This window comes from Globicephala melas, chromosome 15 (genome assembly GCF_963455315.2).
Source record: "Globicephala melas chromosome 15, mGloMel1.2, whole genome shotgun sequence".
NCBI lineage: Eukaryota > Metazoa > Chordata > Mammalia > Artiodactyla > Delphinidae > Globicephala > Globicephala melas.
The window spans coordinates 74,345,598-74,361,592 of record NC_083328.1 but is presented as its reverse complement, the minus strand read 5'-3'; the positions used below and the strand labels follow the sequence as shown (position 1 = coordinate 74,361,592).

Here is a 15,995-nt window from a genome sequence, read left to right as displayed (position 1 = left end):
AAGCCAGATAGATCTGGATACAACCCAGACCCTGTTACTCATAATAAGCATGACTCTGAGTAAGTTATTTTACTGCGCCCCCATCTCCATATCTGTCTGTAATTAAGAATAATGCCTACCTCATAAAATATGAGAATAAAATGAGAAAATATACATAAAAGGCCCTTGTAATTTGTGCACACCTACAATGTAAAAGACACTCAACAAACGTTGCTAAGTATATCCCAGAGTTAGAAAATATGAATATTATGGTTTTCTCAATGAAATGTCCAACTCCAGAAAGCTAGTACCATTTATAACCCAATGGACAGGACACTAGTGTTCATTTCACTGGACTCTGGCTAAAACATTTTCCTCCCACCCGTCCCTCTCTGCTCCTGGCTAAAACTTTTAATGTCATTAAAAAGAAATAAAAATCTTTGCTAGTCCAATAGGTGAAAAATATTGACATTTTGTCCAATTTTATTTTTAAAAATAAAAATGTACTATCAGTAAGATATCCTAACCATGAAAAATCCTGTGCATACTCTGTAATTTAGAAAGTTGTGATTATCACACAACTTTGCTTTCTGAAAACAGGAAATGAGCAGCTTTTCTCAAGTTAGCAAAACTAGGTTTGAGGCCTGGCTCTCTTTTTTATTAGCTGTGTGATACCGAACCCTCCACTTTCCTTATCTGGAAAAAAAGGTTAACAATACTTCTCTTTCGATCTTAAACGAGTTTCAGAAAGATATCTAGGAAAGTTCCTTATGTGCTATAAGATGATGTACGGATATATAAATTAAACTCCATAAACAGTCAAATCAAAATACAGATCCATTCCTTTAGAGACACATACTCAAATACTTGAGTGAAATAATAAGACGCCTGGGATTTGCTTTTAACTATTCGTATGGAATCAAAGGGAGAGAACAAATTAAAAAGAAATAAAATTCTAGTAACCATTAAACTTGTGTAGTCAATACATGGGATTTCATTCTACCAGCTTCTCTATTTTGGTGTAGATTTGAAATTTTTCAAAAGAAATGCTGCTCTAAACCATTACCTATCAAATACACTTTCAAAGCAATCTCTTAAACAAAATTTATACAAATATTCAAGCACTTTAAAATATTAAGTAATTTAAAAATACCACCAAGATGTTATCACATACCTTAAACAGATTAGTCAAAGGCAAAGCAAAGGCATCCAGAACAAGTTTAATTTCAGTCCATAACTCATTTGACTTAAATTCATGGCGATATCTAGAAAATTAAGGTAAAAGAGGCAAATTTACAAATTTTGGTTAACTGACTTTAGGTCTTCAAGGCTAGATTAGAGAAACATCTATGGCTAGACAGCTTTCTGAAATAAAAAGGGAATTCAAGCACGGTTTATCAAGACCGGGTATTTCACAAGTAATAGGGCAATATGAAATAAACATCCTACACTTCAGAAGAAACAAACACAATAATGAGAGGCTTATGCTCTTATTCTAGAATTATCATAAAGAATGACATAATCACAAAAATACACACAAGCAAAAATATCTGAAACAAGTATTTTAAAAATATGAATTTATATATCAATACCTTTTAAATAAAGAATGTGCTGTACGAAGGACTCCATTAATAACATGGAAATCTCCACTCTGAAAGCGATTCACCATTTCTGTCAACAAGTCAGGCCATTTCTGAGGGAAATCTTCTCTGCCAATAATGCTAATGGCATCACTTAACTGTGGGGAGGAAAGAGACTAATTAGACTGAAAGCGCTACAAACAAGCCCACCTAACAAGCAGGGCCTCACATACCTGCTTCTGAATTTGCTCTGGGCTGCTAAGCATCAAGTGCACTATGTTAGCTTTAATGGCTGCTCGGTCGGCTTCGCAAATTTTATTTGGTTCATCTTCAACCTAAAAGCAAAACATTAATAAGCAAGTGACATAAATCCATATCTATTACTGTACGGGTTTGTAGATAAAACAGAACCATTTCTCATTTCCTGGTTTCCTAAGAAAAATAGAGGAAGGTAGGGCCTTCATTCTACATAAATGGGTCACAGATTCCTTTAATAATCTGATGGAAGCATTTTTCTGCAGAAAAATGTACCTTCCTTCCCAAATGCAAATATTTTACATACAAATTAAGGAGCTTCTCTGACTCCCTGATGCCAATTAAGAATCTCAGTTCTGGGCTTCCCTGGTGGCACAGTGGTTGAGAGTCTGCCTGCCGATGCAGGGGACACGGGTTCGTGCCCCGGTCCGGGAAGATCCCACATGCCGTGGAGCGGCTGGGCCCATGAGCCATGGCCTGTGCTCCGCAACGGGAGAGGCCACAAGAGTGAGAGGCCCGCGTACCGCAAAAAAAAAAAAAAAGAAAAGAATCTCAGTTCTGTAAGTAAACTAATCAGAACATGTGGTTAAAAATCTTTATACAGGGCTTCCCTGGTGGCGCAGTGGTTGGGGGTCCGCCTGCCGAGGCAGGGGACTCGGGTTCGTGCCCCGGTCCGGGAGGATCCCACATGCCGCGGAGCGGCTGGGCCCATGAGCCATGGCCGCTGAGCCTGCGCGTCCAGAACCTGTGCTCCGCAACGGGAGAGGCCACAGCAGTGAGAGGCCTGCGTACCGCGGGGCGGGGCGGGGGGGGGAATCTTTATACATATATGCTACTCAGCCGATATTCATCTTCAAAAGCTTCAATTTGACTGTTACCTTAAGTCAAAGAAAAGTCTTTTCAATGAAAACTTCTTGACCATTACCAGTTTGAATGCATCCAGGACTACATCGCCCAAACAGATTCTGGATCTCACTAGTTTTACAAATCAAGACAGGGGATAGGGCTTGCATGTCTACAAGTAGATGAATGGATTTTTAAACATTCTAAAATTCACTAAGTCATTTCTTCACATGTGAGAATGCTTGACTTAAGCTTAAAAACAATATTTACTGTTTTTGAATTCTTCTATGGAATGAGGAAAAAAGATTCTAAATAAATATTTAACCAGATTTAAAGCTGATTTTTTAGAAAAACTGACTCTTTCTGTCAACTTTAATACTTTCTAAGTATCATTACTGCTATTACTAAAAACATTTCTCACTTTTTTCTTTATCCTAACCCAGAGTTACCTCAACCCCGGCATTACTGACATTTTGGGTCAGATAAATCTTTGTTATGGGGATCTTTCTTGTGCACTGTAGGATGGTTCCCAGCACCCTCACCTTCTACCCACTAGATGCCAGACACCCTCCCCACCCCACCCCCAGCGTGGACAACCAGAACGTCTCTAAATATCCCCAGGTTGGCAAAACTACCCCCAATTTAGAACCACTGTCATAAGCTAAGGTAGGGAAGAAGCTAAGGTAGGGAAGATACCCATTTCTCAATGTATAGCTATACTGATCATTAAACTTGCAGCATAATAAGATTTACCTTATGATTAGAAAATATTTCCCATATCCCACAAGACACAGGACAAATCCCTTACCAAAAACTTCAAATCTAAATTATTTTGCATTCTACACATATATATGTGTAGAATGCATATATATATACATAAAATGTGTTTTTTTCCAGCTTTATATAATTCTTCCTTGTTTACAATAGAAATTGCTTCAATTACTCATTTAGACTGTATCTTCCCATGTAATGTCTCTTCAGTAGATAGTAAGCTAAAGTTAAATTTCAACCAAACTGGATGTTAAAACAAAGTCTCACAGTCTCTAGCAGCCTGGGTTATGAAGCTGACTTAACTGATATGAATTTAAATAAAAAACGTCCTGTTTAACTTTTTTTTTTTTTGCAGTACGCAGGCCTCTCACTGTTGTGGCCTCTCCCGTTGCAGAGCACAGGCTCCAGACGCGCAGGCTCAGCGGCCACGGCTCACGGGCCCAGCCGCTCCGCGGCATGTGGGATCTTCCCAGACCGGGGCACGAACCCGTGTCCCCTGCCTCGGCAGGCGGACTCTCAACCACTGCGCCACCAGGGAAGCCCCTGTTTAACTTTTGTCAATTCTTTTGCATTCTCTACATGGACAATCATGTCATCTGAGAACAAAGACAGTTTTATGTCTTTCCAAATGGTATATTTCCTTTTCTTACTGCATTATCAAGGACATCCCTGGTGGTCCAGTGGTTAAGACTCCGTGCTTCCAATGCAGAGGACACAGGTTCGATTCCTGGACTGGGAACTAAGGTCCACATGCCATGGCAAAAGAATATATATAAAATAAAAAAGACTTCCAACACAATGTTGAAAAGGAGTGGTAAGAGGGGACACCCTTGCTTTGTAACTGATCTTGGTGGGAAAGCTTCAAGTTTCTCACCATTAGGTATGATGTTAGTTATAGGTTTTTCACAGTCTTTACATTGCCGAGAAAACTCCTCTCTATTCCAAATTTACTGAGTTTTTACCATGAATGGGAGTTGGACTTTGACAAATGCTTTTTCTGCACCTAATGATATAATAATGTGATTTATCTTCTCTTAGTCGATAGGTTTTTGAATGTTGAACCAGCCTTGCATATCTGAGATAAATCCCACTTGGTCATGGTATTTTTATACTTTTGATACATTTTTGGATTTGACTTTTTAATATTTTGTTGAGGAGGGTCCTGCTTTTATCTTTAATCTGTGCCTGAATCGTTCAGGAACACTGCATATATCAATCTTATAAACATGCAGGGTCTTAAACTATGTACTCACAAAATACTTACAATTCTCCAGTTTCTTTTAATATAGTTCTTGAATGTTACTGAGGCACACACTTTGATAACATTATCCTGAGCCTTCTCCAGTAATGTTAAGAGCAACAGTGGGTAATTCTGATTGCCTTCTACAGATTCAAGAAACTTCTCAGCTGTAAAACAATTTCCATGTTAGAAGATTTGTTATTACAACCTAATCTTAAGACTTCATGAATATGTGAACTATGCATATCTCTCACTGAAGCATCATGGAAAGATTAGGATATTTTTTCCCTTAGGGAACCTATCTTTTAGTGCCTCACTTCTCTTATCTATTAAATGAACTATATATGATGTTACATTAAATTTATATAATACCTCGGTTTTCAGATCACTTTACCATCTGTTAACTCACCCAATTCTCACAAACCTGTAAGGTGGCCTGATCAGATGATCACCCCATGTGAAGGACAATCTGCTTCTCAGAGAGATTAAGTGACCTTAGGGCAAAATTCATACACTCCGTCTTGTTCCAGAAGGATTACTATTAGTACTATTAGTAATGGCAGTAATATTTCTTTTATACTACTGTGATTAAGATTAAATGAGTTAATTTATGCTAATACATATTATTATTAACCATATGCATCTCGTGCTTTACTCACATATGTTGTCACTATTACCCAGAGAGGTAGGTAGTATTATCCTCATTTTAAAGACAAGGCCACTCACATATATACAATGGAATATTACTCAGCCATAAAAACAAACGAAATTGAGTTATCTGTAGTGAGGTAGATGAACCTAGAGTCTGTCATACAGAGTGAAGTAAGTCAGAAAGAGAAAAACAAATACTGTATGATAACACATATATATGGAATCTAAAAAAAAAAAAAACGGTTCTAATGAACCTAGGGGCAGGACAGGAATAAAGACACAGACGTAGAGAATGGACTTGAGGACACGGGGAGGGGGAAGGGTAAGCTGGGATGAAGTGAGAGAGTAGCACTGACATATATACACTACCAAATGTAAATAGTGTAATTAGCACCGGGAGATCAGCTCAGTGCTTGCAACCACCTAGAGGGGTGGGATAGGGAGGGTGGGAGGGAGGGAGGGAGACGCAAGAGGGAGGGGATATGGGGATATATGTGTGCATATAGCTGATTCGCTTTGTTATACAGCAGAAACTAACACAACAATGTAAAGCAATTATACTCCAATAAAGATGTTAAAAAGAAAATAAAGACGAGGCCACTGAGGTTAAGTAAGATCACACAGCTAGAAGATTTCATCACTGTAAACGTTTTAGTCCAGTCCTTATTCTACCATACTAGCCCTCAGTTTTCTTCTTGAATTAAACATTTCTAATATCAGCAATAAATTTATACAAAGATTTTACCCATACGTTTTAAACTCATACTACACTTAGGGATAATAAATCTCCTAGGTTTACAGGTCACACCATGAAGGTTTATAGCACTTCTAATTTTTCCTGTCTTAAGCTTCTTCATAAGGCAACATCCATTCCAAGGTTCCGATATTTACTGAAAAGGTCTGCTGTTAGCATGTATTATCTTCTACGATTTAATATGATTTAACACCTTTCTTCTTTCCAAATTGAGTCCCAAGAGTTTAACTTCCACCCTCAAAGCTGCCCTGCTTTGTGTCTACCATGTGGTTCCTTGGAGGATGAAGAATGCTGAACTGGAAAATATTTTTCAGGACGGGACACACTCTGGTTCTGTATGGTCTGTGAGGTTTACAGAAGGCTTTGGCTGCGTCAATGTTTGGCTGGTCAGTATTTCACATCCAGCAACCCCTTGGAAATGCTCTGTTCTTAACTCTTCTCAGAAACAACAATTTATTCCCACATTTTGTCCCTGATTCATAAGACAACAGCACCTCAACCTTACAAAGACACAATTATTAAAAATAATTTTTATTAGACAGTGTTGGCAGAGGCTTTCTGGGAACGTCTAAGACTAGAGCCATTAATTTCCTTTTATCCAAGAACAAATTACTTCTCTAAGCACTAACAGGAAAATCACAATTTTCCCTCACAGAAATCACAAAGGCCTCTCTAGACTAGGATGGATGCATTAACATGTGTACGATTCTACGTATTATATATAACATATAAACATAACATGTATGTGCACGCATTCATCTGGGTCTTCATGGGGTGCTTCCAAAATCCTCTTTATGAGAATGCACATCAGCATTTCCGGTTAACACGGCTTACAAGAAGGATCATCAACTTACTACCCACAAGACACACGTGGCCCCCAGAAATTTATTTGGTTTGCACGGTGTTTCAAAAATTTTTGAAGTTAATTGCTATCATTTAAAAATGAGAGGGACGGGCTTCCCTGGTGGCTCAGTGGTTGAGAATCCGCCTGCCAAGGCAGGGGACATGGGTTCGAGCCCTGGTCCGGGAAGATCCCACATGCCACAGAGGAACTAAGCCCGTGTGCCACAACTACTGAGCCTGCGCTCTAGAGCCCACGACCCACAACTACTGAGCCCAGGTGTCACAGCTACTGAAGCCCGCGCGCCTAGAGCCCGTGCTCCGTAACAAGAGAAGCCACCGCAATGAGAAGCCTGTGCACTGCAACGAAGACTAGCCCCCGCTCGCCGCAACAAGAGAAAGCCCACACACAGCAACAAAGACCCAACTCAGCCAAAAATAAATAAATAAATAAAAATTAAAAAAAAAAAGATGAGAACACTTCATATAAATATACTTATTTTTCAAGCAAAGCTGGAAATCTGATCTTGAAAGACTGGTGTGAATCCCCCAGAGTTAGCTGGTTCCAAATAATATTTGCCCCTTAACCAAGGCACTTAACCCCCTTGGCCTGCCTCCTTCATTTACCTTTACGTGTGACTCCTGCGGGCATCTGAGTTTATAATTCTAAGCTTATACTAAGTTTCTAATGAAAACTGGTCAAATTTGGAAGGGGGGAGAGAGTAGGAGGAACCCTAGATCTTAAAATATATTAATTAAATCAAACCCAACATGGTGATTTAAGAGACAGTGTCTGATTACCTAGTTTCATTCACTTAATCACTTTTTAGGCAATTAACTCTTACCTCTCTGCCCTAATTATTTTATCTCTAAAACAGGCAGGTGTATAGCGATTTTCAGAAAGGTCAAGGGACAAAGCATCCTAAACTTACCAGTCCTTTTTACCCCAGAAGGGATAAAAGCTATTTTACTCAAAAAATAAACCAAAAACAAAAAAAACCCCACGCCACCATATGTTACAGCAGCTATAAGCAGCCAACTAAAGACTTTATGGCTAGAGAATGAAAAATAAACTATGCATAAGAATTCAAAATTTTATTTACAAACAGGCATATTGCACAAACGTTTCCCTCACCTGTCCTTTAAGAATAAATCAATCACAAAACAGTATTTATTTTCTTTACCTGGACGTCTGATGGCAGGATCAGGATCAAGAGTTTTCTTCAAATATTCTGTTAGCGTTTGCAAATTTGCATCGCTGAGCTCCATTGCCACAGAACCTGAAACAAAAAATGAGGTTTGGGTAATTGGTCACATGGGGACGCAGTGATTTACATAAAAGAATCATTTTATATTACGGGTGTCCCTCTCTCTGAAAGTCATCTACTTGTTACATTTTATGTGTGGGCTATAAGCCTTGCTTACTCTTAGCTGAGACAAGGTTCCAGAAGATAAGGTGGGCTTTTTTGAAACAGTAGTGGGATAATTTTGAGACAAAGAAGGAAAAACATACCATAAGCTAAGGGTTAAAAACACAAATCACTAGGTTTATTTTTTTAAAGCCCCACAATAAAAAATTAAAATTCTAAGCATCCTTAATTCTAAGGATCCCACAGAGTTCTGAGATAAAAAACTAGAATACATTCCTTTGTGTACAACATGCAACCATAGGTACTGACAGCAAACTACATACTGAGAATTTGTACCTGGGAAGATAATTTTGGGGTTCATGAGATGACAGCTGTGATTATAATTAAAAAGCAATTTTCCACACCAAAAGCAAAGTCAACAAAAGTAAAAATAAACAAGTGAGACTACATCAAACTAAAAAGTGTCTGCATGGCAAAAGAAAACATCAACAAAATGAAAAGACAACATACCAAATGGGAGAAAATATTTTCAAATCATATCTGATAAAAAGGTTAATTTCCAAAACATATATAAAAAATACTCATACAACTTGGAAAAAAAATCCAATTGAAAAAATGGGCAGAAGAGCTGAACAGACATTTTTCCAAAGAAAACATACAGTTGGCCAAAAAGGTACATGAAAAGGAGCTCAACATCATTAAACATGAGGGAATGCAAATCAAAACTACAATGAGATTAACACCTCACACCTGTTAGAATGGTGATCATCAAAAAGACGAGGAGGACTTCCCTGGTGGCGCAGTGGTTAAGAATCTACCTGCCAATGCAGGGGACATGGGTTCGAGCCCTGGTCCAGGAAGATCCCACATGCCATGGAGCAACTAAGCCCATGGCACCACAACTAGACAGAAGCCTGTGGGCCACAACAAAAGATCCTGAGTGCCGCAACTAAGACCCGACATAGCCAAAAAAAAATAAAAATAAAATAAAAATAAAAGCCTAGTTGGAAGACAAGAGAAAACTGAAATACCAACTACAGACCTATAATCCCTTTCCTGCAGTTCTGAGATCCAAACATCTACAAACTGAGTTTTTTTTAAACAAGTTTGTGGCAAACTCACTTGGCAACAAAACCTGGCCTGAACTGTCCGAGGCTGTAAATATGAATATCTCACTTAGTATGTAAATTTTTTACTAAATAATGTATTTGATTGCGGGGCGATACCGCATGCCCTACTGGGGATGCAGTATAATCTACAGCAAGTGCATTTCAAAAGAAAAAAAATCTGAATTCTGAAACACTTTTGAGTGTAAGTGCCAAATGAATCACACAGACAGCGACTTAACTGCTAGGTTAAGAGAGTCACTGGAGTATTTGTGGTCCAAGACTTCCCAGAGGATACATAGATTTGGATAGGCCAAGTGGAACGAGGACCCATCTCATACAGGCAATAGTATGAGCAAAGTACAGAGATGGGAAGAATCCATAGCTCCTTTGGGGAACAGTGAACTTGGAGGCTGAGATCAGATCATATAGGTTCCCCAATACTTAACTGAAGAATTTCATGATTTAATGTACAAGAGGAAGGCACTAAAGGTTTATTGAAATGGGTAAAAACTTAATAAAAGTGGAATATATGTACTTTGGGCTGGTAATGGTTTACAGACTGGAGTCGAGGAAGAGAACAGAAGATTAGGACACTTTTGTAAAATGGGGGAAGGGTCACAAACATGAACCAGGCACAGTGCTAGAAGATATGCTTCACATCATTTCACACAATAACCATTTTACAATCAAGGAAGGCAACTCTGAGAGATTAACTAACTTTCCCCAAGCATACAATTAATAAAGATTAGATTCAAATCAGTCTGACCCTATAGATCTACCCTATTCCTACTACCCAAGGCTGCCTCTCAAGTGGAAATAACGACAGAGGGCTGAACTAGAGCGGAAGCACCAGCGACAGCGATAGAAAGGATGACGTGAAAAGACAGCCAGATTAGAAGAAGGGAGAGGAAGAAATCAAAGATGACTGAGATTTTGAACAAGACTGATCCAAACAAAAAAAAGCCATAACACTTCGTCTTGTCACTAAAAAAAAAAAAAAAAAAAAAAAAAGCTAGGAAGATTTTATAAGGGCTATAGCTAATGCTGTGCTTGTGCGGAGTACTCCTCCACAGCCAGAAACCACAACCTGCTTAGGAGACTGATCTGTTTGAAACTTTGTATTCTCCTCAGTACAGTCGTTTTTATCATAAGGGAAGCCAATATGCTGACTGATTTAGTAGATTCCCCCACCTATATATTCACCTCCTTTGACCCAGGGCAAACCACTCTATGGGCACGAATACCAAGCCCTGCTTAACCACACACATAATTTATCAAGAGGCTACTCTTTCTGGTTTTTATACCAAAAGTTTGGAAAATGCTACGCATCATATTCCCCCTCTTTTGGAGATTCACTTCAAAGCCTTCAGGAACTCAAAGAGTAAGTTATCCATTTAACGTTCTTTAATCGAGTTCCTCCCATCACTTGCCCACCGAACCACTTTATTATGGAACACATGTTGGAAAGCAGTGATTTAATCAATTCATTTCCCATTCTTTTTTGTGTTGCAATGCTGAATCTGTTATGAAATCATGAAAGTTTGCTGTGCCAAACAAAACCGTTTACATCAGTATATATGAGCTAAAAAAAAACTTACTTTGCCACATGCAAATTATTCTACCTTTTGGGATTTATGCAAGGCAACACGTTAAACTGTGTGTGTGTTGAGGGGATTATAGATGTTAACTGGATCTATTTTGTTCAGTTTTTAAAGACACTCCTCAATAAATCTGCATTTTACTTTCTTCATGACAGAGTCCCATGCAATCTGGCACCTGTCAACCTTGTCTCCTACCTTCTTCTTGCCCCTATGTTCCAGCCCCCAAAGCCTTCTTTATGTTCCTCAAACCAGACAAAGACAGTTCTCTCTGCCTGTGATAACGCCCTTCCTTCTAATTTGATATCAGGTATCATTCAGCTGTCAGCCCACTGTCAAATCCTCAAAAGAGCCTTCCGTGACTATCATCTACCTCATCCCTATTGTACTGTTAATAGCATTTATCCTCATCTGAGAGATCTTTGACTTGTTATCTCATTTGTAAGCTCCTTAGGGCAGGGACTTTGTAGGTCTTCCTCTCCGTATACCCAGGACCTTCAACACTGCCTGGCACACAGCAGACATTCATTAAGCATTTGTTGCATGAACTAATGGCTAAGACAATATGTCAGCGAACCAGCTAAAACATGGATCCAGTTTGGATTGGAGACTGTTCTCTGCGGATCAGTTACTAGCAGGCCCGACATAATGTAGTAACTCAGTTACACCTATCAGATAAACAGTGACCAACTTACTGCCATAATTAGTTTCTGTTCATTCAAAAATGCTTGAAGAAAGATGTGCATTTGAAATCTGTCCTGTATTACTGTTCATATCTGCCAGTGCTAGCACTTTTGTTTCGGAGGCTTGCACTTACTGTCCCGTCTGTCTGGATATCTCTGCCCCTGGAGAGCTTTGTGGCTCACTGCCCACTTCATTCAGGTCTCTTTGCAAATGTCATCTCTTTTTAGAGGCGCTGTCCTGGACCATCATATCTAAAAGAGCACCCACCTCAGCCACTCTCCATTCTCTTACTCTGTTTTTCCAAGTCAATTTTATCAGGCATATGAATTGCTTTCTTGTTTACTATGCTTTTCCCTCCATTAGACTGTAAGCTCCATGTGAGCAGGGACTTTGTGTTTTGTTCACTGCTATCTCCCTAGACCCTTAAAACAGTGATGGGTACCTACTACATATTTGTTGTACGATTTTCAAAGGCTACATACCCTTTACTGATTTTTTTTTCCCCATCGAAAAGCACTATTGGGGCTTCCCTGGTGGCGCAGTGGTTGAGAATCTGCCTGCCAATGCAGGGACATGGGTTCGAGCCCTGGTCTGGGAAGATCCCACATGCCGCAGAGCAACTGGGCCCTTGAGCCACAATTACTGAGCGTGCGCGTCTGGAGCCTGTGCTCCGCAACAAGAGAGGCCGTGATAGTGAGAGGCCCGCACACCGCGATGAAGAGTGGCCCCCGCTTGCCGCAACTGGAGACAGCCCTTGCACAGAAACGAAGACCCAACACAGCCATAAATAATAAATAAATAAATTTTAAAAAAAAGCACTATCATTCTTCACATTTATTTTGGTCAATTGACTGTGACAAACAGGAAGAACTGGAGACAACTGATTCTAAGAGCACATGACAGAGTGACCCCAGAAAACAACAAAGTTGAAGTGCTAGGGTGGGACTATGTTTAAATTAAAAAAAAAAAAAAGTGTGTAGGGGGAAAAACTGTGAGGCGTTGGGGGGGAAGATATAAATATGCATGCTACAACCCTGAAAGTTAAAATACTAGGTAAGTCCTATATTTTTAATGTTAGTTAAGGGACTAAATGTCAACAAATCCTTTTTCTATCTCCTCAGTGACAATGCCTATACACCCAATTTATAAGCTTAGCCTTGATTTGGGAAAGTATGACCAATCAGGTAATTTTAGAGAATACTTCACAGGTTTTCACAATATATCAGCAAGATCAAGGTCTAATTAAATTATCTTATTTGCCACAGGTGAAGGGGCTTTGACACTTGGAAATGTTAGCAATATATAAATGTAAAAAGTGTTACTGACTTTAAAGACTCAAACTAGAAGTGAAAAAATTCACTCTTTTGCTTTTGAATAAGGCGTGATACTTTACTTCTCCACTGAGCTATTTTTGGAAATCCCTACCAATACACAAAAAATAAAAAATATGTACCACAATAAATCAATTATGACAGACTTATCTAAATCCCAAGTTCTTCTTATTGAAAGAATGGCTGGGCCTAAGTCTAGCCTCTTCTCACTGGCCCTCAATTACAGGTGAAGATTTTTGGAATAAAAGCTTTGCTTTCCAAGGCCATCTCACAGACATCTGTGACATAAGTTGATCCAAGATGTGTGCCTTTTCCTTAGATATTTCTTCCACATTAGAGAACCATTCCTGAAGCCCTACATTTGGGGAAAGGGAAAGAGATCCAATAAATGAAAACTATCTGGTGCACACACACATCAAGAACATACCCCAACACCTCAATCCACTCTCTGCTTTTTTAAAAAAAAAAAAAAAATTTATTTATTTTCGGCCACGTTGGTCTTTGTTGTTGCACGCGGGCTTTCTCTAGTTGCAGAGAGCAGAGGCTACTCTTCGTTGCGGTGCGCGGGCTTCTCACTGCAGTGGCTTCTCCCGTTGCGGAGCACAGGCTCTAGGCGTGCGGGCTTCAGTAGCTGTGGCACGTGGGCTCAGTAGTTGTGGCTCTCGCGGCTCTAGAGCACAGGCTCAGTAGTTTTGGCTCACGGGCTTAGTGGGCATGTGGGATCTTCCCGGACCAGGGCTCGAACCCACGTCCCCTGCATTGGCAGGCAGATTCTTAACCACTGTGCCACCAGGGAAGCCCCACCCTCTGCTTTCTAATCACAAGAACATACCAATGAGATGCAAATCCAAACTTTTTACATTGTCTGCAAAGCCCTATGTGATCTGGCCCCTGGATACCTCTCCCTTCATAGACTACTCTGTGCAAGTTGGATTTTCTTCAAATATTCCAGGCTTGTTCCTGTCCCGAGCCCTTTGTACTGTCTATTCTCTCTGCCTGGAATGTTCTGTTCCCTCATCTTTCCTGGTCTCAGCTCAAATGCCACCTCCTCAGAGAAGTCGCCTTCATCTGTCACTATCTGAAATTATCTAGGTCATTTATGTGTATTCTTGTTTCTTTCCCCCACTAGAATATAAGCTTCCCAAGGGAAGGGACTTTGTCCATTTTTGTTTCTTCACTGTATTCACAGAGATTAAGTGGATGCTCAATCAAGTTATTAAATGAATAAAGGAACAAATTAATACCAAAGGTAGAACACTGCCCCCAAACCCATCTAATACTATATAGGAAATGGTTTCCCTCTATCCCAGTCTCCAACCAGCAAAAATCAAAGTAAACAGAAGGGGAGAGAGAACTCTCTTGCACTGATGTAAAGAAATGAAAGATAAAGGGTCTTAAGAGGGAAGAGGCTGGGTAGATCAAGTCCCAAGAATTATGCAAAAATATGGAGACACACAAAAAAGGGCCCAAAATTTGACTATGGGGGCCCAAGTGGAGGAGAAAAGGAGCACTGTTGGGATCTAAGAGTAAAAATCCCCTTTCTGTGCATTATTATTCCAAGGAATAATACTTGCACATCTAACACGTGGCAAGCAACAGCCATCTGCGTACAGCAGTAATGAGACAGGCGAGGTCCTTGCTTTTTTACATCCTAGCAGTTGAGGAAGACAATAAACAAACTACACGTGATTCTAGATTATGATAAAAGCTGTGAAGTAACTAAACCTCGGGTGATGTGATGGAGAGTTGAAGGAAAGAGATCTTTTGAGAGGTTGGCCAAAAAAGGCGTAAGGCGAGTGAAACTCGAAAGACAGGAACCATCAAAGACCTGATGCTGGTAATTTCCAAGCAGAGGAATGGCGCGTCCAAACGCTTTATGGAGGACATGAGCTCGGAACATTTAAAAAGAAAGGTCAGCAGTATGGCTACAGTGGCTAAGGAGAAGAGACAGATGGGAGAGGCGGACAATGGTCACCACCGACGGGACTCTGTAAACCACGGTAGTAACTCTGTGGATCCTCAGCCACTTAACGAAGTAGACGTTTTCAACCCCACTGTGCAGATAAGGAAGTGGAGGCCGGAGAGATGAAGAGACCAGCCCTAAGCTACACCCCTAGGGAGAGGCTAAATCTGGAATGGGCTCAGGCCTTCTCATTTCAACGCTGAATTCCACGCTCCGAACGGTATACCACGCCATAGCGTCTCCCCCAAGAGGCGGACCCCGTGTTACCGCGCAGGTGCGTGGACTCCCCAGTGCACGGACTACAAGCTAATCTTCACGAGCAACTCACCAAAGTGAGACCACGAAGCCCGTGTTACAGTCGCGGAGGCTGAAGCACTGGGAGGTGCCGCTCCACCGCCTCCTTAATGAGAAAGTGAGGCCAGGGGAAGAAGCGGTCGGGGCGGCTGCCCGCAAGCCCGCTCAGCCGCCGGACAGGCCTGGCTGCCGCACTCCGCTCGCGTTGCGGGTGGCCCGGAGCGCCGAGAACGGACGCGCGGGCGCCACCAATGAGAGGCGGCCTTCCCGAGCGGCGCGGCCAATCAGCGCGGTGCTGGAGGGGAAGGGGCGGGCGCTTGGGCCGCTCTGGTTAGGCCGCGCCTGGGCAGCCCTCGCCCCTCGCAGGCTCGGGGGCCGCCGGGCCTGGGCCTCAGACCTGGGGTGCCGAGAGGAGACGAGACCCGCAGGCGAAGACCCTCCCCGAGGGCGCTGCCCGGGACACGGGCCCATAATCCGCTCTCGCCCAGAGGTGCGGTCCTTGCTTCCCAGCGTTCGGAAGTGCCGGGAGCGCCTCATCCCTCCCGCAGCCGGGTCCCAAGAGGCCACTGTGCCAGGCCGTGCACGCCCGCGCCTTACCTTGTGGGGGTACGGGTACGGAGAAGGGAATCTCAGCCGCAGACCGTAGCCGGCAATACCCACCCCTGCTGCCGCTCCACCGCACATTCAAACCCCGGCAAAATGGCGCGGCGGCGAGGCTGTGGTCGGGGCGCAT

General features: G+C 41.5%; 1 protein-coding gene across 1 annotated transcript in view; it reads right to left on the bottom strand.

The window, feature by feature from the left end:
- The window catches only part of CSE1L (chromosome segregation 1 like), a 41,784-nt gene extending 25,789 nt beyond the window's left edge, over nucleotides 1-15,995 (bottom strand). Inside the window, exons 1-6 of the mRNA XM_030839014.2 lie at nucleotides 15,860-15,995; nucleotides 8,098-8,193; nucleotides 4,693-4,835; nucleotides 1,793-1,894; nucleotides 1,572-1,717; nucleotides 1,154-1,244 (exon numbers count right to left, since the gene is read on the bottom strand). Of these exons, the coding sequence (XP_030694874.2) occupies nucleotides 1,154-1,244; nucleotides 1,572-1,717; nucleotides 1,793-1,894; nucleotides 4,693-4,835; nucleotides 8,098-8,193; nucleotides 15,860-15,995 (714 nt within the window). The remainder of the gene's footprint in view (nucleotides 1-1,153; nucleotides 1,245-1,571; nucleotides 1,718-1,792; nucleotides 1,895-4,692; nucleotides 4,836-8,097; nucleotides 8,194-15,859) is intronic.